Genomic DNA, 24,746 nt, shown 5'->3' with positions numbered 1-24,746 from the left:
AAAAGGAAAAATAGTTGTAAGAACAAAGAGAGGAAAAATCACTGTTTGCTTCAGGCTTTTAAGTGGTTTAATGAACAAACTGCACAAAAAGACAGCAGTTGTTTACTTTTCTTTGGCGTATGACAACTCTGCTGTCATTGGTTAATGGTTACTTCTACCAATTTGTGAATTTCAAAATCTTTTGCTGTTACATGTCAAAACGAGATTTACTTTGAATTTATTAAAAGTCTCATGAGTATGCAGGACAGCAAATGGAACAGCGATGCTGTTGGTATTCTGTTAAAAAAAGAGAAAAATGTAAATATTTTAGATACTTTTATCAGAAAAAAGTGATCAATTGCAGAGAAAAATATAATTACAAATCTTGTGATGAAAATACTTACAGTCTTAAAAAAAGCAGTCCCAATAAAATGAGTAAAAACAAAACGACTCCAATTCCTACACTAATTGCATATCCTACAGTTTGAGATTCACTGGCTTCGCTTGCCATCACTGCAAAAGAAAAAAAAATTGCAGATTAGTACAATATAATTGTGTCGGAAACAAAGAAATAAAGACACAGCGCTAACAGTAAAAAATTAAACTAGGCTTCTGATTGGTTGAGGGTACCAATACAAACTAATTTGGAGTAAATACTCTGACAGTGGGAAGAAAAGGAGTCCTCCAGTCACACACACAGGTCTGGTCATATTAGGCACATTTTATGTTTTCAACAAATGTATGATTTTCGGGGTTTCTGAATATTCTTGATTAGTTTTGAAGGAAGGTCCTGTACAGACAGTCAAGCTGCTTAGTGTGGTTCATCAAAAAACTAGTTTTAACAGAGTTAAGTTTGGTCCATCAAATAAGTTTCGCGACAGTTCAACTGTCCGAACCGGTTTTTAGAGGGAAACAAAAATTTGGGCTTACTTTCACAGCGAGGTTGTTCTCCTGACCACGATCCATCCTCCAAACACTTGCGGAGATACGGTCCAATTCGCTGGTACTGGGGAATGCAGTGATATTCAACTGCGCTGTTGTAAATTGTAGAAGAGTTCATTACGATCACTCTTCCATTTTCAATCTTCCCAGGATGTTTACAGTCAACGTCTGTTGGGAAATACATAAAATGATTAGGTCTTACGTAGGGCGTCATGGGGGGGGGGGGGGGCAGAAATTCGGAAGTTTGACAATTTTGCAAGCATCGGAACAGGACGTCAAGATCTTTCACCAGCACGCATTTTTAAAATTGATCTGGTAGAACGCCTAAAATTAGTGTTGTCGTAAGATACCTGACAGTCTGTTTGGATAGTTCTTGATCAATCATTAAGATGAAATTTTTCTGAAAAATGTCTACAAAGTAAGATAAGGTAAACTTGTCTCTTCTACTTCAAGGTGCCTTCGCAAGTAAATAAAACCAAAAAATAGTAAAATTTAAAAGTTGAAAGGACCCTTTAGTAAAATTCATAGGTCAGTAATAAACAAAAAAAAATTCAATTTGAATAAAATATATTTATTACAGCAATTCCACGATGCTGCTATGAGTCAGGTTTCTTTACCATACTCTCCACTATCTTGGATTTTTTTTGGTCCTCCAGTCTGAATTTTTTCATAAAGCTTTCTTTCTCTTAAATTAACGGCAGTTAACACTATATTTTGCAACATATAGATCCCTCCTCGAGAAGGGCTTTTAAGTCATATTAACTGACTAATTCGATTTCTTTTTTATTAATTTTGATGGTTATACGAACGTGATGGAGTAGTTTTATTCAAACCACTTTGCAGTGAATTAATAATTCAATATCCTGTGGTAATTTATTCTTAAACTGCCTATATAAATGTCACATTAGTGTAACATGAACGTATACATACATATTACTGATGATTGAAAGGTTTGATATAAAAACTTACAAGAACACTTGGGAAGTTTTCCACCCCACTTTCCAGAATTGAGACAGATTCTTGTGGAATTGCCTTCCATGAGCTGTCCACGTGCACAAGAATAGTGCGCAACTCCTCCGACATTGTACATGGAGACTTTGGCAGTCAGCCCTCCTTCAGTTTCAGGTTCTTTGCAGTGTATTTCTGAAAAAGGAAAAAGAAGTAAATTTAAATTGGATAAATAAAGATTCGGAAGAACAGTATGGGACTTGATTCTCATAATTGCATCAAGACATTGGGTAATATTTAGCAATCTACAGTTACTTTAAAGATGATACAAAACCAAAAAAAAAAAAAAAAAAGTTCATTTATTGTAGAGAGAATACAGTTTCATTACCTTCACATTTAGGAGTTTCTGAGTTCCATGTTCCGTTTTCCAGGCATAATCTCCGAGCATGCCCAACTAATTCATAATTTTCATTGCACTCATAAAGCACCGCCGCTCCATAGTAGGTCACATTTGAGGCCAAATTGAAAGTTCCATGATTGACTTCTTCAGGCATACCACAATCAACATCTGTTCAAAGAATAGACACAATGCATTATCATCTCAAATGAAACGAAGCCTGCTAAGGTTTGAAAAATTAATTTCGAAGATTTTTCTCAGGAAATAACAGAAGATAAGTAAATGTTTTTCTTCTTACATCTCTAAGTATTGAGCAAAAAAATTTGAATGCCAATTATAATTTCCATTTCTGGGTGTTGATCATAATAATATTCCTGTGAAAATAACTCTACGTTAATTTTCAAGTGTCAAAAGGGAGGCGAATTGCAAATTTGGCTGTGAGGCAGAGATGCCAGACCATGGGAAACAGTCAGCGATTTAGAACTTTTTGCAACCCCCTGGGTTATAAAGTCAGTTCAACTTACAGACACACTCTGGTACAGCTCCACTCCACAGTCCAGTATCCTCACAGGTGCTGAGAGGGTCTCCTTGAATTTTGTAGCCTCTTTCACAGCGATACTTAACTAGAGCTCCAATTTTATAGGTTGCGGTTGATCTTTCCGAGTCAGACGTTTTGATCAGCGTACGACCATAGACCCTGTCATTGCCAGTGACTGACAGAATGCTGTGTTCAGCGAGAACTGGTTCAGGACATCTAATTTCTGGAGAATCAAAAGGATGGATACGATGAGAAAAATGCTTAAGCATTACAAAGAAAAAGAAAAAGGAGAAGAAATCTGTGAGCTGCTTTGATTTGCGTCATTTATTTTTCCTACTTCTCTGATCTGATGTATTTACCATTTTTGATTACTTTCATCGCTTTAAAAAAAAAAAAAAAAAAAAAAAAAATCATAGATTTGACTGATCACAATTAAGCAATCAGATTTGAAATTTTTAAGTATTGAAAACACCTCAAACAGATAAGTTAAAATTTTTTTGGACAAAATTGAGATAAAAAGCTATGAAGTATGTGTGCTACATTCGGACCATTAATTTTGACCAAATGATAATTATACTAGTACTATGGATATACAGTTAAATGTACATTTTATATACTAATAAAATATATAATTTTATGATTATTTTTATATCCCTCATCAATAAAGGAGAATATAAACTGAAACATGTAATTTCATAAATTTAAATCTCTTACTAATCAACCATTTAAATCTTCTGATTAGAAATAACAAGCCAATTATAACATGTACGCCATAAAACCCGGTTAAAATGATAAAGGAGTTTCCAAACACTTTAACATTAAATCTGGTTAGATAACCTTGAGAAGAATTTAGGAGAAAAAATTGAGTACTGAGGAGTCCGGCAGACATTATTGTGAACAAATCTCAGATTACATATCTTGGGGGATTAGCTAGTTAAGTGTTGTTTGAAGAAAATTCTGCTTTTTCACTAATCACTATGATTTTTCATTGATGATTAAGAAAAATTGCTGATATCTGTGGGGTTTCACAAAAATATTTTATTCAATTCGTTAGATGTTTGACATAATCCACTTAATTTATGAGAACTTTGTTAAAATAAACAGAAAACTTTGTCTTGGTTCAACCAGTACTATCTCATACATTTTCCTTTCCTTCATTTTAGATTTAGGTATCAATAAATTTTGATGCCAGGTTTAGTTATAAGAAAAATAAAATCCTAAGTAAATTTGAGAAATGAGATTCTAAAATTGTTTCACTTCCATTAAGCCCTGCACAGGTTTTATGATTAAGGTGACAGAATATAAAATTAGGATTGTTTACGTACCTTCACATTTAGGGGCAGAGCCACTCCAATGTTGGGATTCCAAACACTTCCGGCGCGGATTTCCTGAGATGCGGTAATTATGGACACAGCTATACACAACTTCACTCTCCAGATGAGTTGTGCCATTGAGGTAATTAACTGAACCGTATGGTAAAGAAGGTAGTTTACCGCAATCCACATCTAAAATGTCAATTTTACTTTTATTACCCACATTGAAAAGAAGGAAGAAGGAGAAAATAATAACAAAAAATGATAATAGTAAAATCAATGCAAGAACAGAGATGTTAGGTTTCCCCATGTTTGAGGAAAAATTGAATTAAAATATAAAAATGAAATATTAAAAAAATGGAACACAAAATGAGGATGTTAGAAATATCAAAAACTAAGAGACAATATGATTAATAATGAGAGGAGAGGCTGATATTTGGACAGCACAGTTTTCAATGGAGCACAAAAAATTTTGGAGAGATATCAGTTTTTCCTCATAAAAACATTCTAGAACATTAATCTCTATGATAGAAAAGAGGGATGATGAAATAACAAAGAGACTGGTGTAGGAAGATGAGTCACAAAGAAAGCAACTATGTAGATGTAGCTATCTTTTGCAAGTCATAAAGAACAAAAGTCATGGAGAGGCAAAGATGGGGGGGGGGATGTCGATGATACTGGTGTTAAATGAGCTGATTAGAGACAAATTCTCCAAGGAATGAAGGGTCAGCATATTTATTTGTGGTTAAAGATAATAAAGGGAAGTGTGCTGCTGATAATGGAGGAGATAAAAATGCTGGGTTGTAAAAGAAAGAGTTGCGTAAAGATGAGCCCTGACGCAACATAATGACACACTTCTGATCTGATAAAAATGCTAATTTATGCTAATGGTAATTGGTGAATGGTAAATTGGTAAAGTGCTAAATGGTATTTATGCTAAAATGAACTATGTGCATAGGATTTGCATGCTACATAGTTCCTTTTAGCATAAGTATATCTATGATTGATGGCTAATTGTCAGTATTTAGAGTTTTTGAAAAGGTATTACAGCATAAGGTAACTATAAAATGGACGGATTTAAGCAAAACTAAATCAAATGTTGCTTAATTTTCTCTGAAATTTTATTTTTTAGATGGAAGACTGAACGTTGATGAAACTTGAAATTTTTGTAAATGCACAGGAAGTTCACAGGCATTGTTTTGACTACAATATTGTTAAATCAGCAATTTCATTTTTTCCGTAAGTGATAAACGAGGGGGAAGTGGGTAAAAACATAATTGAAAGAAGGGAAAAAAGGGGCAAAAAAGGGGGAATAATGAAACAAAATAAAATCAAACAAAGAGGCTCCACCTAACACAATGGCCAAGTGTCATTAGTGGGTGTTTTATTTTTGTTCATTGTTTTTTTTGTTTGTTACCTATTTGTCTGTTGCTACCTGTTGTACACTGAGACGATAATTAATTAAATCATTAAGTAGTTCGGTCCTCTGTTTTAAAAAATAAAACAAGAGAAAATTTGGCAACATGAAATGCAGTGCGGTAAATGCCAATTAAAATAGTCCAAATGATTTAAAATGGTGTAGCATTGGTTCAAAATTTTACCACATTATGTCAGACAACACAACAAACTTGATAATGTATACATATGGCTTTAATAATCCAAACTAGACATTTACTCATCTAAATAGATCCTATTTCAATCCTTAAAAAACAAACTAGAACATGAAAAACTGTCTGATGTAATTTTTTTTTTTTTATCCTTAAAAAACAAACCAAAACATGAAAAACTGTCCGATGTGATTTTTTTCCTGTCTACATATATTTCAATTCTTTAACTCAGAATTATGAGACACTAGAGCCCACTTCAAAAATTTCATTAGTTGTCTCAGAAAAACGTGGGAATAAATTTTAAGAAAACTTACATTGGCAAGTTGGAGGCTCGTGAGACCATTCTCCTTGAACGGTACATGTTAGCGTCGGATTTCCTCGGAGAAGGTAACCTGCTTCGCAATGGAATTCTATTACTGAGTGGACATTGAAATCATACCCAACCACAAATCCTCCGGCAGGCACATCAGGCTCTGGGCAAGTGATCACTGAAAAAACATGTACAATGGAAACATAAATTTGACGCATTTAAATCAAAAGGAATTATTATTCATTCTGACATGAGCCCTGAGATCCATGAGAATGCATGCATGACAGGGCTCATGTTACAATGGACATAGTTCCTTTTGTTTAAATACGTCCAATTGTAGGATGTAAGAAGAAAGTCGGGTTTTTTAATAATAATCGGGTTTATAAATAATAAGGTAAAATCAGAACTAATTTACCTGAAAAGATTAATGAGTAAAAAATTTGAATAAAAAAAAGAGAAACAAATCCATTTAAACTTAAAATAATTAAAATTACAATTTTTTTTCTCTCCCTTGGAAAACACTCCATAAAAAAAAGTTAAATGGACAACTCAGTTAGGCATGGTGTCAAGAATTCTTAATCATGCTCATTCCCTGATTTATTCCTGATTTTCAGGATCTCATTCCCACATGAGAAACCGAAGTTTTTTCCTACTTCCTCAGGATTTCCAAACTAGGTATAAAATTCTTCAGAGTTCCAGACATGAAAATCGATTTTATTTCTTTCAGCCAATTCTTTGGTGTACATTATTTTTTATAACAACTATCATGCTGCCTTGCTAAGGAGGAACGCTGTTTGAGCTTTCTGGTGTTGATAAAACTCCTTCGAGAAATCCCAAATTTTCGGGAATATTTGAAAACTTTTTCTTTCCAATTTTTGAAGAATTTTGTTCGTGACTTGATCTAAAGTTTCTGCAAATTTGAAGGGAAAATATGTATAACTGTCTTCAGAAGTAAATATTTTCTGAAAAGCAATTTGGCAACATTCGAATGTTCATACAGCACGGCAGCAAGGCATATACCACTAATGTTATCTCTTAGACGTTACATACTACCAAACAAGTTTCATACGACTTTTGAGGGTTTAAAGAGAGTCAAACAAAATTATGTCTGTCCACACCAGCAGAAACTACTCACGTTCACATGACGGTGGCTCTGCTGACCATTTGCCTTCCCTTGTACAAATTTGCCGCCGATTTTCTGGGGGCTCAAGCCAGTAATCTTCCGCGCAAGAATATTCAACCAAACTGCTATGAGTTGTAGTGCCATTTAATAACTGATATTTTCCATTATCAATGTTTGGTGGCGCTCCACAGTCAATGTATTTGCAAGATGGGGCTTTGCCAGACCACTCTCCTCCCAGGCCGCAAGTCAATTCCTGTTCAACAGAGAGACATTCAAATGATGTTAAATTTAAAAGTACGGTAATTAATTCATGAATAACTCTATGACAGCAAAACAAAGTCAGAGGAAAAAATATGAATTTTGGAAGTTTTGATCAGGACTCAGAGTATGCTCACGACATTCAAAAGTACCAAAAATTCATATGATAATATAATCGATTGTGAAAACTTATGATGAGTATATTTACGTCACAGATTATAAGATTAAAAATTTGGCTCATTAACATTTTCTAGGCCTCTCAAGAGAGATACAGAGAGAGAGAGAGAAAGGGATGAAAACCATGATAAAATTTCAGCCTCGCATAAATATAGCTATTTTAAGAAATTATATGTTGAAACAAATAGCGATAGGAATATTTAAATATGAGGAGAATTTAACATTAGAAAAAGGAGGCAAGACTTTGTTCCATGAGTATCCATGTAATCCAAATTTGGAAGTACAAATCTACGGCTTGATTGTAGGGAGACATGAATAATTTTTCACTTTGTCAAGGAGGCATAAAAAGTTCCAGATATGAAATGGAGGGTAATTTCACGCTTAAATTTGAAAAAGTTAAATTACTCATGAAAAATGTTCTTACATGTTGTCCAAAGAGAATAAAGCCTGGTTCGCATGAGTATGATGCGATTGAGCCTGTGCGCTTGCTTGATGTTTTCACCATCCCTCCAGCTATTTGTGGTGGGTCTGCACACCAATCAACTGAAAAATAGATAAAAAAAATTGATCAAATGAGATGCTAAGAAAATCTTTACATACATACATAAATATAATTCACAGTTTTTGAAGTTATGGCTTTAAAAATGAAAAGCAGAACATATAATAATCGTGAATTTAAAAGCTTGCACTTCAAAATTTTGCTTTTTCAAGCAAAATAATTGTACTTTATTCTAATGTTCACAAATGATAAATCATTCCGAGAAAGGTAAAATCTAACTATTCTATCTAAACTCTGGCATTTGCAGCTGGGAAGTTGTTATTCTATTATAAATTAATTATATTATTTGAGATACGATGGCCCACCACAAGAAATCTTATATAGCTCACCTTCATAAATTATCTTATTACCCGAGATTTTTTGTCTCAGAGAGGGAAAAAATCTTAAGACAAGTGACGATGTTCTTGCTATAAAAAGGGACTCTTTCAGATTCCAAAAAAAAAAGGGGGTTGGGAATTTTTTAAGTGAGAATGAAAAAATTGAAAAATTGCACTCTTTTCTTCTTGAGAACTATGCTCCACTGAGTCATGCATACCTAAAATCACTGCATAAAAATGTTGCTTCCGATGAAATTGCATCAGAAGTGCTGAAAATAACGAGACTCATAAATCACTTGCCAACAAATTTGTTTAGCTCCGTACAAATAAGAGCTAGTGCAGAATAAAAATCCGTGATCACTAGCGTTATTTGTGGTACTTACACAGGCATTGAGGAGAGTCACCAGTCCAAACTCCTCCATCTCCACATGTTCTTTGCGCATTTCCCATGAGTGTATAGTTTGTTGCACAAGTGTAGACTGCGGTGGCACCATGTGTTGTTCTTCCATCAGTTAGCTTGACCTCCCCATGATCGATGTTACCTAACTTCCCACAGTCCACATCTGAAAGAACAAGTAAAATTAATAATAACATAGGAAAAATCATCTTCCCTTCAGCCTTTTAATATTGATCAACCTAAACCTTGACTTTCAAAATCCGTAAGCCTGGAGAAACGAACAACTCCCGTAAAGAGTAGTGTAAGAATCAACTTTCATACCACATTTCAAAAGAAATTGGCTGATTTGTTTACATTTTTCTTCTTGATGAATATTCTTTTTCAAATACTCATCGATGGCCAGAGTGCAAAACCATGTATCTCTGTTCGCAATGTTGCAAACTTCCTGTCATAACTTTATTATTTTTTTTTTTTATAGAAAACTAGTCAACCGAATTCCTTGAAAACTTCCTTGATTTTTTTTTCGATTAGCAGAATTCTGTACAATTTTCAAGCTATGAAATTAGCTTGTTTTTCTTCAAAAATTGAAACATTGGAAGGGAAATACGCAATTTTACATTTTGGCCATCGCTATATCATCCACAATTCTGTATTTAGTCAATTTTTTGGTAATCTTGACATATTAAGATACATTGATCACTGCATTGAATAATAAAACAAATTTGGAAAAAAAAATTGAGAGAAACAAAAAATAGCTATGCCATTTAAGACTTTTTATCATTCTTTAGAGAGGAGTTGTATGCCTCTTCCAAACCAGCATCAAAATTTTCATTCAGAATATTAGAGGCCTTTTTAGTCAGAAAGTCCAATTTTCAAAAGCATTTGAATTTTTTAAAAAGCTATAAAGGTTTCTGATGCAGTCAGCACAGATAGCCGAATTTTGTATTGAGCAAAGACAAAACATTTTTGGCTTTGCTACCTCCTTAAATGCCAAATTTTGCAAAGGACCCTTATTTTCAGAGACCAGAGTTTAATTTTTAGGCACATTTTACACATAGTGACCAAAGCCATGGAAGACTGCTTACAATTAGATTTGATGTACAGAGTGTTTAATCACTTCTTTACAAAGACAACTCACATTTACAGGTAGGTGCAGATCCAGACCAAAATCCATCCGACTTGCATGTACGGTTATGGTCACCAACAAGCATATGTCCCTCAGGACAGTGGTAAGATATTGCCTTCCCCACCTTAAAATCATTTCCTTCGATAGTTGTATTCAGGTTTTTATCTGGACTACCGCAAACTGAGGGTGCTGATAAAATAAAACATTGATGATTGAGTTAAAGAAAAATTATAAGGAAAACTTAATATCATGATAATTCTAAAATATAAATGCAGAGTGCAAGATTAAAAAATTGTATTGAAGAGCAAGGGAAAAAAATAAAGTTAATTGAAGTTCTACAATCATGCAATTCACATATTTAGAAATTTCATTCTTCAGAGTATGAAATTCCCTATTTTATCTTGAATTTTTAACATCTGAGGTGAGTTGAGACACTTTTTTGAGTGCTTTGATTTACCTATGACCTCCATTTGGATTTTACTAGGTATGGCTTGGCTATTTCATAATCATAAAACAGGGCTATTTGTCTTAAGAGTGAAACATCAAATTTTAATGTTGAAGTTCCAGAATTAAAAGAAAAAGTACAGCAGATAAATTTTTGTTGAATATGTTTTAATTAATGCTACTGTGGACAAGAAAACAATTTTTTCTCTGTAATAGAGTGACCATTAATTTCTAGGGAGGTAAATATGGACTGCGTTTCGCAGAAAGGAACCAAGCCACATCAGCTATTATTAACTTCAACAGGACTTCCGGCAGTGGCGTGGCGTGCTTTGCGATATATCGATTGAAATGACACTCAAACTTATGAATAAAGATCGATTATCAGGGTGTTGGCAGCAAACACCTTAGTAATAGATTCTTTACCATAGCTTCAAATGGCGAGATATCGATAATCGGTCATTCACGCCACGCCACTGACTTCGGGACAATTTCTTTTTTACAAGTACATGTTTGTGCGGTTTCCTTTGAAAATTTGAAGGAATTTGCGTAATACTATGCGGAAAATTTACTGAAATTTGTGCGTAAATGCGAACAACCATTTTGAAGTAAAACATTAAATTGCCCAATTAAATTTGGCAATAGCTGATGTGGCTTGGTTCCTTCCTGCTTAACGGAGTCCATATGTGCTCTGGGTAAGAGCATAGCTTGATTACATTTTTCTATGAGTTATTCCTGCAATTTGAAGTGTGCAATGAGGGACTAACGTCTTAATTTTACCGCAGACACCAAACAGGTTAAGCAAGATAGCGGACCATCTGCCTCAGCCTGAAAGTCAGCAAAACAATTTTAGCTAGAAATCTATTCATGATACCCTTTAATGAGCTATCTTTAAATAAATGATGAAAACCGGGAACCCCCTGCTCGGAGGAAAACAGATGATAAAATGATAGGTGTAAGCTTGAAAAATTCTTATACTTACTATGTTGGCAGATCCAATGCAAATAATCTAAGTTACACCCAACATCATTCCACAGCCAGTTCCTTCCACCATCGAGAACAACACAGTTCTGTTCTCCATTGTAGTTGTTAGGCTGATCTTTACCCCAGGATGGCTTGGCGATGACTTCACCTGAAAAGTAAGTTTGACATAAAAAGTCATCCTGATAAGAAAAATCTAAGTATTTCGAGCTAGCAATCTACACATTAGACTTCAGCTGCTGAAAGCGAGCAGCAAAAGTAAAGGTTAGCTACAAAATTGAGTAAAATTTCAGCACTTTTCTTTTTTGCTGTTCAAGGATTGCCTACAATGGTGCACCTAGAACTTCCCTAATTCAATCCATAACTTTATGTGTTAAAAGGAGGTCTGGAGTGTTTCTACGATACCTACTGATTTAAGTTAGCTGTTATAATGGCACAGCTAAACCCATGCAGAGTGAGCGTACAATTTAAGTAAACATTAATGAATTGTTCAAATGATGGGTAAGGTAACTAAGGGTCCTGTAGAAGTAACGAAAATGAGTAGGTACTTAAAACTTACAAGCTTTCGCACACTTAGTAAGTGATTCATGACTTCATGAGCAAAGCACAAGTTCTTTAACAAATAAAGCTGACGTCTGCGAAAATATGATTTGATTGACTAAATCTAACGTGACACACAATTTTAAATCACCAGTAAAGTAATTTCCGACGTAAAAAAATACAAAAGAGGGCGGAATGATCCACAGATTGCCAAAGATTTTTGACCGATTGCTAACTTTGTTTACAAACTTGACCATGTGCGTGACCGCCAATCCGCCATATTGGATTTCGATTCATGAATGAACATTCCAAAACAGAACGGACCAATGAGAGACCAAGAATTCGCCAGCGTACTCATCGTAGTACTACGCGTAGTATTTTGTAGTAAGCGTTGCCAGATTGAATGAGCAAATGACGACCAAAGCCGCCTAGGCCGTGAAACACGACAATATACCCGGGAATTCAATTGGAATCTTGCTATGGCTCATCTCACAGACTCACGTGTTCTATTAACATGGAAACGAACCAGTTGTAGAAGCTACGTTAGGAATAATCGCGATTTTATGGTTTTTAAGATTTTTTTTTTAAAAAATTAATTCATAAGGGGCAGCTTAATCCCACAGCAACCCATTTCTTCTTGGATTGATCTGAATTTTTTGTATGTTACTCTACGGTGTGGGGTTCAATTTTCCTGAAATTTTCAAAGCCGGGAAATTTTTTTTTGCTCCCGGAGAAACGTTGCAAAGTTTCAAACTTCAAAATTATGGACTTGAAGATAAAACGATGGTATTAGTTCCTCTTCTTCTTGGATTGCTCTGAATTTTTAGGATGTTATTCTCCGGCACAAGGTCCGACTTTCCGGAAATTTTCATGGCCGGTAATTGTTTCTCTCCTATTGCAACGTTGCTAAGTTTCAAGATTAAATATTATCGACAAAATAATGACATTTGGGCGGAATATATTGCAGCCTTCATGAGGAATTTTACAAAATGCTGTAATAATTTGTCCTTTCGAAACTTTAAGATTGTCTAGTTGCCCCGTTTTCATGTAAAAAATTAAACTGTCCCATAAAACTTGGCAATAGCTGAAGTGGCTTGGTTCCTCTCTGCTCAACACGATCCATTCTTGACCGATATGTTGCTGTGTCACGCCGAATCACGGGGAAAGTTTTAGTTAGTCTTTCAAGTTCATATGGAAAAATGCATATCGTCACCTTCCGGTTAAAGTATCACAAGCGCCATGCGACGTTTCAAAATTTCCGCCGCCATTTTATTTTGTTACAGAGAAATTGTTCAACAATGTTGTCCGAAAATTTCACTAAATTTCCCACTGTACTGCCGATCAAGTTCAGTGAAATTTTCATACAGATTCGACCAACAATTTTTCTGTGAAAAAATATAATGTCGGCGGAAATTTTGAAACATCGCATGGCGCTTGTAATACTTTGGCCGGAAGGTGACGAAATCTGACACCTCTCCGTTTAGTAGTTTCAGTGTGAGTGTATATTCTGCACTGGGGGAAAAAACACATTGGATCTAGAGTCCAGACTCTTAAAAACATCGACAAGAAAAAATACTCATGATTCAATGAGATTTAAGCTTAAATCAAGAACCAAGCCTCTTAATTTGAGCGGGTTTCCTTTTGATTTAAGCTTGAATCTGATAAAATCAAGAGTCCTTTTTCTTTTCAATGTTTTCAAGAGTCTGGACTCTAGATCCAATGTGTTTTTTTTTCCAGTGTGAGTGCTTACCGTTGACCCATTTCCAGGTCCTGGAGGTGTAGCCGGGCTCCCTCTGGGCGCCGATCCAGACAAGCTGGGTCTTGAGCCGCTCTTTCCGGCGGTCGAGCTCGGTGAGGAGCCAGGAGTTGGTGATGGGTTTGAGGCCGTGGAGGAGGTCGCCGCCGTTGGACTTGCACTGCTCCCGCGCCCCTTCGAAGGAGCGTCCCGAGCCGACGTTGAACTCGTAGCACGTGTGGTCGAACGCCGCCAGCTCCACGTCGTTCCCCACCCCCACCGGGGCGCACCGGTCGTTCGAGAACTCTGAAACAACAACATCCATCGTCAGCACAATCATTTCTATCCACATTCATGCTACACTCTTAGTCGGGTTTCCAAAAGATGCAACTATTCGCCCTCTGAAGCCATGCTAGGTAGTATCTTTTCGTAATGAAGGCGTTTCTTATGCGTCGTCTCTTTCATCGAGGAGTTATGCGAAGTAATATTATTCCTCGTTAACCTACGTATTGCGACACGGTTGAATGGGTTTTCAAACAATGCAACTATTCGGCCTCTGAAGCCATGCTAGGAAGTATATTTTCATGATGAAGACGCTTTTTACGCGCTGTCACTTTCAAGAGTTATTATGTGAGGTAATCTTATTTCCTATCAATCTACGCCGCACAGTGGATCGAGTCAATAGGAGAGGTCGGACAAAATTTTAAAACTTTGAAAGCTTTTAACTCCGTTCATACAAAATTTTGAGGTTCTCAAAGTAGTTCCATTGGGTTTCTCGTAAAATTTCCCTTGAAAAGCACCCCTTAAAATTTTAAAATGTGACGTAAGTAGTATCAAAATTTGCAGTTTTATTAAAGAATGTCATGTCCGATCTCATAAATTGACTCGATCCACTGTGCGCCGTGCTGAGACACGATTGATCATGGGTTTTCAAATGATGCAACTATTTGGCCTCTGAGACCACGCTAGGGAGTATCTTTTCACAATGAAGGCGTTTCTTATGCGTCGTTATTTTCATCGAAGAGTTATGTGAAGTAATCTAATTTCTCGTTCATTTACGCCGTGCTGCGACACGATTGATTGGGTTTCCAAACGATGCAACTATTCGGCCTCAGAGGCTATGCTAGGGGGTATCTTCTCACAATGAAGGCGTTTCTTATGCGTCGTCACTTTCATCAAAGAATGGACCAGCAGATAAGGTACAAATTTAAGCATTCTGATATTTGTTTCTTCATCAAAATTTCACGTAAAACACGATTTGCTTGATTCAAATTACTGAAATCAACTCCCAACTTAGATATGAACGTTTTTACTTTACATTGGTCACAATAATTCTGGATTCCCTGCTCACAAGCAAGCCCAACTGGACTGCTTGAATCAAATCGCGCACTACAATATAGTTTTGGGAGGTTTCTTAATCGAGCGATGTTCCTTCCCAGCCTTGTGTTTTTCAAAGTGTGAACAGCGTGTAACAGCTGAGTCGAAGCACCGAAATCGGCGAAATCGAGGGTGTCATCTTTCCATATCGCGGAGACCATTCGGTATCTTTTAGTGGGCGATTTGTCTCTGGTAGACTTCCGTTTTTTCCATGGTTTTTTCCATTTCCAGGAGGTTTGAATTTACGCATCGAAAAACGTTTAATAGCTTAGTTACGTGTTAATTTCAAAAATTTCCACCGAACGAATCGTGCTGTGCTTGAAATTTTTATTAAGAAATATTTATGAGAGTGCTTCTTACTTAGTCAACTGGGCCATTAAGTGAAGTAACCATATTTTTAGCTAATCTAAGTGCTGCTAAACGGCTAATTGGGTTTTCGAGTGTTGCAACTATTCGGCCTCTGAGGCTACACTAGGAAGTATCTTTTCATATTGAAGGCGTTTCTCGTGCGTTACTTTCATCAAGGAGTGACCTATGTGAAGTATGCACTGTTTAATGGGTTTTCTAATGAAACAACTATTGGACCAAGAGGCAGCGCTAGGAAGTATCTTTTCACGATGAAGGCGTTTCACAATAAACACGTCCATTCGGCTCAGGGTGCTCCAAATTTGATTTTTCAAAGCAGTTCAAAGTTCTGGGACTAATAATGGTGAGTTCGAGAAAATCGGTCCCAAAGTTTGCCGGTGCTATGCTGTTTCCAGTCTGAGGAATCATGCGCTTCAAACACTTAAAATATAATTAACATGGCTTGAGACTTTGACCCAATAATTTGGGAGAATCAAAAAGTGTTCAGCATCAAAACCGAAAGTATATTTTTCTACACCCTAAATCGGTTTTGCTACCAAGACATGCCAGCAGATTTTTAACGTCGCAGATCAGGATACTAATTTGATAGTCTCACAATAAAATTGCTCTTTAATGCAAAACACGGTAATCGGGAAGTAGATTTCTTCACACAGGGAATGAGCCAGAAAGTGGCAATAATTCTTTGTAGTCACATGAAAGAGTTGAGCATATCCTGACCTGCCCTTTTTAAAGGTACTATTATCACCATTAAATCGCTCTTTTTTAAGTGCTATTAGCGGCAGCGAGAAAATAGGGAGGAAAACTGGCGGTTCTTTGGTAAGGCACCCAATTGCGCAATGCACCTCGGGCACTCAGACGTAAATGCATGGCGGAAAACATGCTAATCCGTTTCAAAACCGTTGATCCTTACGGTATGACTAATTAGAATACGCTCTGCTCTCAGCGTGTAATCGCTCAGTCGGGGCGATCGGATCAAGGAGAGGTGGCGATTGTGGCTGAGATCACAACAGACGTGTCCACTTTAAATAGATGGATTCGGAGGTTCACATGGAGATGTCAGCCCGCGTAGAAAAATCAAATTGCTGATTTAACAATTTTGTAGTTAAAAAAGTAATTGAGTTCTCTGATTTTGTGGTTTTGAGGAGAGAGGGCTGCAATTTGCATATTTTCGAAATGCACTGTAGAATTATTGATTCCTGGAATCTCCAGGATCTGCCTTGAAAATACCGAGGGTCAAAGCTCCACGGAAAATAGTGGATTGCTGATTAAACAATTCAATTCTGGAAAAAAAGTGATTACAATGTCTCAATGTAGACTTTACAATACAAAAATGCTAATTTAACCACCCTTGTGGTTAAATTAGCTTTCCACTATCGTAAAACGTACATTTGAAACATTGCAGTCACTTTTTTTCACAATTGAATCGTTTAATCAGCAATCCACTATTTTCCGTGGAGCTTTGACCCTCAGTATTTTCAAGGCAGATCCTGGAGATTCCAGGAATCAATAATTCTGCAGTGCATTTCGAAAATATGAAAATTGTAGCCCTCTCTCCTCAAAACCACAAAAATCAGAGAACTCAATTTTTTTTTCTTTAGGGGGGGGGGGGGGGTAGCCAATTCAGTCTGATGGAGAAATCAGTCTCAACTGCTGGATCCCAACCCAACACTCTGGATCAATCAGACTCGGTGCGAAAAAAGAGCGGTTCCGATGACCCGAGCGATGATTAGACAAATTTAAATTAGCCCGATCCAAGATTGCGTCACGCGGTGGAGTGTTGGATCATCGCGCAGAAGCCACTCGACAAGAAGGAGACTCAACAGTGGAGTGCTGCTTTACGTAATTTCACCTCTTCCCCATTCCGCATGCCGCTACGCTTTTGAAAGAAATGGCTCCACATGTATGAAAAGACGAGCGAGAGAGAAACGGGTCAGTTGAATGTATTTCTGCCAAACGGAACTATGTGCATTAAGACATGAGCCCTAAGTTCCATAAGAACATATGCATGACAGGGCATGTCATAATGCACTTAGGCATAGAGATACGTCCAGTTAAGCGTCGTTGTAGTACTTCCTTCTCGTCATCGACAAGGATGACTGATACGAAATTGCGGATTTCTTTTTTACAAGTATTCTGAAACTTACTTATTTCAAAATGTCCTTTGAGAATGGACCACTAGACAAGGTACGAAGTCAAGCATTCTGATACATGTTTCCTGACCAGAATTTCACGTCAAACACGATTCGCAAAACGAAAACTAATGAAACCAACTCCTAACGGAGATATCGAAATTTCTATTTCACATTGGTCACGAGGAATTTGAACTGCCCGCTCACAATGAAACTCAAAGCTCTACGCGAGTCAAATCGCGCACTACAACGGTTTCAGCAAGCTTCTCAATCGAGCAATGTTCATTTCCCACCATGTGTTTTTCAAACTACATATATAAGCAGTTTGCTATAGCTGAGCCAAAGCGTCAAGATTGAGGTTGCCTGATTTTTTTTTTTTTTTTTTTTATCGCAGAGACGTTTATGATAAACGTTTAGCGCGCGATGTGAATCACGTAGAGCATTGAGTTTTCATGAGCGGGTGGTTTCAATTCACGCACCAAGAATTATTAAATATCTTCGGAAGGAGTTAATTTCGGTAACCTTCGTTGTGCGCATCGTGTTTCACGTGAAATTTTGATGAAGAAACATGTATCAGAGACCTGGAATTCGTATCTTGTCTAGTGGTCCATTGGACGTATTTCTGTCAAATGGAACTAAGCGCCAATTTGAGTTCCTTTTGAGGAATGTAGAATGCCGGATAGCGCGTTCTGTCAAACGGAGCTAAGCGCCATGGAAAAGCATTGAGAGCATAGGACGGAATGATCCCGACGCCCGGTTCCGCCGCCAATCCAAGCCCCCCTGTACCTTCCTCACCTTATGGCGCTTAGGTTCGTTTGAAAGAAATACGTCCAATGGGCCTGTTGCATGCAAGAGATACAGCCGCGCGAATAGACTTTTTAGAGGTTAAATGACACGAAAATTACGATGGTCACATTAAAAAAGTCTGAAATACACTCCTTACTGCGCAATTTGCGTTGTTAGGAACGCGCTTTTTCAAATTTCCCGCGTCTGGGGGCAGTTTTCTAATCACCGGAAACGAGCAAACGGCGGGCTCGGTGATTTCCGGAAGATGTCGAGTCGTTGTTGTTGTTGTTATTTTTTCCTTCAGTTTGTTTACAAACCCAACGTGATCTCTTATAGTGGTCCATATACATATGCTTTATGCAGTAACCAAATCGATCAACTTTTAAATATCCAACGCAATCCTTCTACATTTCATTTCACGATATCACGAGCTCCGATTTTTAGGTTATGTTGTCAGTTTTAGTTGACCGGAAATAGCCGCGAGTTGCCGTTAATTGTTTCCGTTAGAAAACTGCCCCCAGACGCGGGAAATTTGAAAAAGCGCGTTCCTGACAACGCAAATTGCGCAGTAAGGAGTGTATTTCAGACTTTTTTAATGTGAGCATCGTAATTTTCGTGTCATTTAACCACTAGAAAGTCTATTCGCACGGCTGTATCTCTTGCATGCAACAGGCCCGTTGTGAGTAGGCTACGAATCTGAGTCTAGGCCTCGAATCTGCACTGTTAAAAACCTTGGAATAAAATCCAAAATGTATCTCACCCCGGAACTTACATTGCTCCAAAGCAACCAAAAGCGCCTTCACTTTTTGTGTATGCAACACGCGCAGGTTGAGCACGAATACTTGCATCTAGACGCTGCTTTACAATCAAGTTAGCAAAGGCGCCTTCAATTTTGTGTATCTGCGACACGGACATCCGCCGAGTTCGAATAGTTGCATCCGCAGGCGTTACTGTCAGCACTCGTGGAGGAGGATTCAAAAGCTCCTGAGAACATTTCTAAGAACACTACCGATGATTCTTCACAGTGTGAGTATTCACCGTACATATGAGGGTGTGTGTGGGAGTGTGTTTCTCTCAAAATCTCCCGGATGAGAATACTTTAACCCGGAACCCCAGGAACGAGAAAGTTCCAACTTGGATCCTTACACGTGTGGTACTGCCTTCGACTGAGGAGATATCACCTAGTGATGTCCTTTTCCATTTCCATCAGGAACTACAACTAGGGCTCTCCCACTGGCCACTACACAGTCAAGACCAGTATCCGATCTTCGAGGCAATGTGGTGTGAAAAGTCAAAAACTAATGAAAGATTGAAACCTCCCGTTGAATATTCCTTGAAAGTTCACTAAGCCGTGAACTTTTTCAAAAAGTTCATGACAATTTCCTTTTTTAGAGTTCCCTTTTTCAGTTTTTTGGCAATATCGTCCTTTTTCCCGAGGACAGTTTTACACGATTCAAGCGCTGGGTGTAAAAAGGGCTTTTCTTGGTTACAGTGTCTCAAAATCTCAGCTAACGTTTCAACGTTTTAACGTTTCTGATTATAATTGAAGCAACTTTATGTAATTTCTTGTTACTTTTACTGTGTTGAAAATGTAAAATTTTAGAAAATTGACCCAATGGTTTCCTCTCTAAAATAAAAATTAGCACTGGCGATTCTGAATCACCGCAACTAAGTAATGCCCTTTTTGCACCCAACGTTTCGATTGTGATAAACATTAAACATTCAGGAAGTTGCAGTTGTTCAAGATGATGCTATCATCTTTTATTTTTCTTCGGCATTGATGATGCGCGCACGAAGGATCAACTTTTCTTCTCTACAACACGAGGTGTCTTCTTCAAAGGCGACTGACAAACGATGCGAAAAAACGGGAAGTACAGTGTAAAAATGAGCGGAAAACAGCAATTTGACAGATAATTGAAGGAGAGTGTGAAAGTGAGAAGGAAGGATTCACTTACCGTCCGTTGAGAACACTTCGACTTCGCAAAGCGTCAAAGAACCTTCGACCCCGACTAGTTGCAAGAACACGTGCTGCCCGACCAGGGTCCTTGCGCACGTGAAAGTCTTCGTTATGCCCTCCTCTGCAATTTGAAATACATTAACTTAAAAATGTTTTCAGAGGAAAATTTATCTTAATGATCAGGGTCAATATTACTCCGGACATTTTTTTCAATCTAGAGAAAACGCGTTCCAATTTTTACATATTACGAGGTCTCTGATAACTCACCAACGATTAAGTTAAGGACTAAATTTTACAATCTCATGTTTCAGAGTTTTACTTCATTTTGTGGAAAGTTAAATTTTAGGGAGCATTTTAATTCGAATTTGGCGCTTGAATTCTTTATGCTTTATTTCCGCATATTCTATAGTTTGAATATTTCACTCCAGTAACTTTCACCATGATCAACATTTTTTAATTTAATTATCGATAATGTTATCTCGATGAACTTGATAAAGTTACAACACTACATCAACTGTAAAACTATTAAATCGCATATCGCGAATGCACCAGGACTTCATTTTTATCATTTTCTATTTTTTTAAAGGGAGACTACCGTAGGTTTTTGCATGAAATCATCGGTGAAGATTATTGATAAGGTAATCATAAATAACATAAAATTTGATAATAGAAAGATAACAATCTATTAGAAATCTTTAAAAACAGGAAAGATTGGCAAGAAATCTGCATCTTCACCAACAGAGTTACGTGATTTGGTAGTTCCACAATGGATATTTAATCTATTTTCTTACTAAAAATATCTAAGAAGCGGATCAGTGTATTTTGAAATTCTGGGGGATAGAAGAAAACAATCAGACTTATTGTCAGAAAAATTAAGAGCCGAGTCCTATGAATCTATGGCCAATCTTCTCCAATGTGCTCTTAAAAGGGAACAGTAAGGCTTGATGTGATCCTTGGGATGATATACATACACTGCAAGGTTTAAAATTAGATTTATAGGTATCGCTTACCGATTGTTCCCGGGAACCAAGCACACAATGGGTTTCTTTGGAGATCAGTGCTGTTCCCGACGCGAATTTCTAAGTCTTGAAGTGGTTGGTGTCCTGCAAAAATAGAGAAACCCATGTTCAACCCACGTTCATACACTTGATGAAAGAAAAATATACGTAGAAATTGGAATGAATTTTGATTCGTCCATGGCAAAACATGTGCATCTACGGAAGGGAGAGCACTCCGAAAGATGGCAATAACATCTTCATGAGTATGATTTTAATTTCCTCTGCCTCTTCTTCTCCTTTTTTGGGGATCGCAATACTTCTTTTTCCACCGGGTAGGGAGAAAAACATGTAACAAATGTAATTTAAATCCATGTTTGAAAAAGTGTGATCGGTGTTGTAACTGTAGGATGATTTGCAAAAATAAGTTTAAGATTTTTGGACTTATGGAAACTTTTCGACAGGCTATGAATTCGTCAAAAATTTACCAAACTACTAAACATTTTACAACAAAAAAATCTCTTTTAACGACCTCCCATTTAAAAAAAAAAAAAAAAAAAAAAAAAAACGTTCAAATCAATATCTTAAACCGTTCAAAAGTTGTAAGCAAAAAAACTGTTTTTCGTATGCCCCCCCCCCCCCTTCCCAGGAAGAATTTGTAATGATTTCAACCATTTTTGGATGTCTCAGACCATGTCCTTCAATACCTGAAAAGATGAGGAGATTTCATTCTGGGCCTATTTAGAATGGCAAATGGAACAAAATCTTTGTCTTTCAAAAAAATTATAGGAGTGAAAACTCTCTTCTTTAAACCCAAGAGATTTTTATTTATGAAGTTCAGTCCGAAAGCTCAAGACAAGGTCGCTACTTACCACAGCACCCTCTGGTAGTGACTCGGACAACTTTGATGGGATAAGGACGGAGTAAATCGACCTTCCACCACGGGGAGGTTTCTTTCATCGTCTCGGTGCATCTCTTTCCATCGTGGACGGTCGTCTTCTCGCCGTCGTTGGCGTTGCCAGCGGCTCCACCTCGCACGGTCGTCGATTGGTTCGCCGGTCGCCGCAGAGCGATATTCGTACCTGCGAAAAAAACATGAGGGGATGAGTCACACGTTTCGACGCTACGCAAAAGTAAGTAATTCACGAAAGAAAACATAGAAAAGCAAAAAAAATAATATAAAATAAAACATATAAAAAATAAAAAACACAGAAAAGCCCCCCCCCCCCAAAAAAAAAGCAAATAGAAAAAACAAAACAAAAAACAAACAAAATAAAAAAAACGAAAAAAATATAAAAAAATAAAAAGAAATGAATCTATTAAAAAAAGAAAATCTGGAGAACAATAATTCCGGAAAATGGGATGTTCATTGTTCAAGGTGGATCCTCAGCTTTTAGTGCCGCGTATTGTCAAAAATCGATAGTCGCGCCGGCCGCCGCACAGCAGATCGAGTCAATTGGAGAGATCGGACAAAATTTGGAAACTTCAACAGCTTTTAATTCCGTTCATACAAAACTTTGAGGTTTTAAAGGTGGTTTCATTGATTTCCTCGTAAATTTTCTTTTACAGGCACCTCTTAAAAGTTGAAAATGTGACGAATTAAACGTCAAAATTTGCAGTTTTAGTTAAAAATTTCATGTCCGACCTCTTTGATGGACTCGATCCACTCTGCGCCGCCGTGTGCATTAGAAGGAAACCAAAACGCCTTCATTTTTTTGTATATGCAACACAGACGATCGTTGAGCACGATTAGTTGTATCCAGGCGCCAACATAAACGCTACGTATCGCATTAGTCAAGTTATTGACGCTGGAATGCGTATTCTCCATTGCAACGGTTTAAATTCTCCATGGTGTTTCATTTATTTATCTAACTATTGATTTATTTATGCGTTTATTTGAACTTAATACTGCCACATTGGAATACCGCAATTTGGGATACGCATGTTATTTTTATACTTTAACCATCGATTTTTGGATTTAGGAGGAACCAGGATTTTAGGCATTATGAATATTATTTTGAAAAATCGGTCCCTAGATCACTCATTACGGAATATTTTTAAAATAGACGATGAAAAAAAAGAAGAAAAAGCAACGTTGAAAGCTTTAAAATTAGTTTTACGTTATTGCTTCAGATTCTTAATCGATTTGTATAGAATCAGCATCGATGATTAATTAAAAACCGCGTAGACTTTATTTTAAGAATTCATAAAGGTTATTTTCACGAATACTCAATACGAACATTCCTTGATGATTGATCTAGCGACCGACATTTCGATTTTGCAAAACAATTCATCGCAATGGTTAAAATTTGAAATTCATTTATCCTGCACAGAAAGCATCATACCATCAAAGAAATAAAGAATGAAAAGAAGAAAAAAATCACCATTAAATTTAAATCAATGACCGCATAGCGGCTCGGTATTCAATTAGAACGAAAATAAGGAGACGGGGATACTCTCTCGTGGATCGTAAATTCTCCGCACAACAGAGAATTCTTTTTACTTTCATTTAATTGCACGTTAATTGTAAGTCTCTACGATGAATTTTCTTTGATATTCTGCCGAAGATCGCCACACTTCTCTCCTTTGAGAAGTGCCGAGTCAGACAGTCAGGCGCTTGATTGGATTGTTAAAAGTCGCATCGAATTCACTTTCAGCGAGAAGTGATATTCACATCTGACTGACATTTGGTCGATGCATCACTAGCTGGATGGAAAAGAACATGAAGGATCATTCGTCGGCGAAGATGAACGAGAATCAATGCTGTCACATTTATACAACGTTTTCTTTCTTTGTATACTGCCGTGCTAAGGAAGAACGCCGTATGAACCTTCAGGCGTTGCTTAATTTCCTCCGGCAAATCACTAATTTTTAGGAAAATTTTTGAATATTTTTCAGCCGATTTCTCAGATAATTTTGTTTGTAATTTAATCTAAAGTGTTTGAAAATTTCTAGGAAAAATATTCACAATTTTCCTCGAAAATAGTCATTTTATTGTATGAAATTTGGTAACTCTCGAATGTTCATACGGCGTTCTTCCTTAGCACGGCAGTATAGGTGTATAGACAATGAGATATTCTTTATTGCAGCGAATTCGAAAAATAACTTGCTTTTTTCTGATGTAGTCTCAAGTAAGTCCATGAGAATTTATGTATAATAGGCAAGCCTTGCAGTTCTTTTTGAGATTCTGAATAGGTATTGACAGTTAAAGGGTGCGGTGATGCGGATGACTTTAAGAACGCGGACATGGATGACACTATTTTTTGTTCAATTCCACGACATTCTAAGTTCCTCAACTGCGAATGAAGAGGCAGAAAAGAGGTGAAAGGGGAGATAAAATATCGAATTTCGCGTGGTTTGATTCAAGGCGAACAAGTTTTTGATTAATAATCGATACCGTTGTTGTCAAATGGTTTGAATTTAGCTGCTCAAAGCTCTTTCATTTTTT

At 37.0% G+C, this 24,746-nt stretch overlaps 1 protein-coding gene across 1 annotated transcript in view; it reads right to left on the bottom strand.

Moving 5' to 3' along the window:
• Positions 1–24,746, bottom strand: part of fw (CUB and Sushi multiple domains furrowed) — a 212,824-nt gene that overhangs the window by 3,980 nt on the left and 184,098 nt on the right. Inside the window, exons 4-19 of the mRNA XM_019044136.2 lie at positions 22,171–22,380; positions 21,314–21,406; positions 20,302–20,424; positions 13,704–13,994; positions 11,415–11,564; positions 10,004–10,180; positions 8,852–9,031; positions 8,017–8,135; positions 7,170–7,410; positions 6,039–6,212; positions 4,130–4,309; positions 2,791–3,027; positions 2,258–2,437; positions 1,891–2,064; positions 910–1,089; positions 384–492 (exon numbers count right to left, since the gene is read on the bottom strand). Coding sequence (XP_018899681.1) covers positions 384–492; positions 910–1,089; positions 1,891–2,064; positions 2,258–2,437; positions 2,791–3,027; positions 4,130–4,309; positions 6,039–6,212; positions 7,170–7,410; positions 8,017–8,135; positions 8,852–9,031; positions 10,004–10,180; positions 11,415–11,564; positions 13,704–13,994; positions 20,302–20,424; positions 21,314–21,406; positions 22,171–22,380 — 2,818 coding nt within the window. The remainder of the gene's footprint in view (positions 1–383; positions 493–909; positions 1,090–1,890; positions 2,065–2,257; positions 2,438–2,790; positions 3,028–4,129; positions 4,310–6,038; positions 6,213–7,169; positions 7,411–8,016; positions 8,136–8,851; positions 9,032–10,003; positions 10,181–11,414; positions 11,565–13,703; positions 13,995–20,301; positions 20,425–21,313; positions 21,407–22,170; positions 22,381–24,746) is intronic.

Source organism: Bemisia tabaci, chromosome 5 (genome assembly GCF_918797505.1).
Source record: "Bemisia tabaci chromosome 5, PGI_BMITA_v3".
NCBI classification, from domain to species: domain Eukaryota; kingdom Metazoa; phylum Arthropoda; class Insecta; order Hemiptera; family Aleyrodidae; genus Bemisia; species Bemisia tabaci.
The sequence above is the reverse complement of the archived record's forward strand: the minus strand, read 5'-3'. Positions and strand labels throughout refer to the sequence as shown.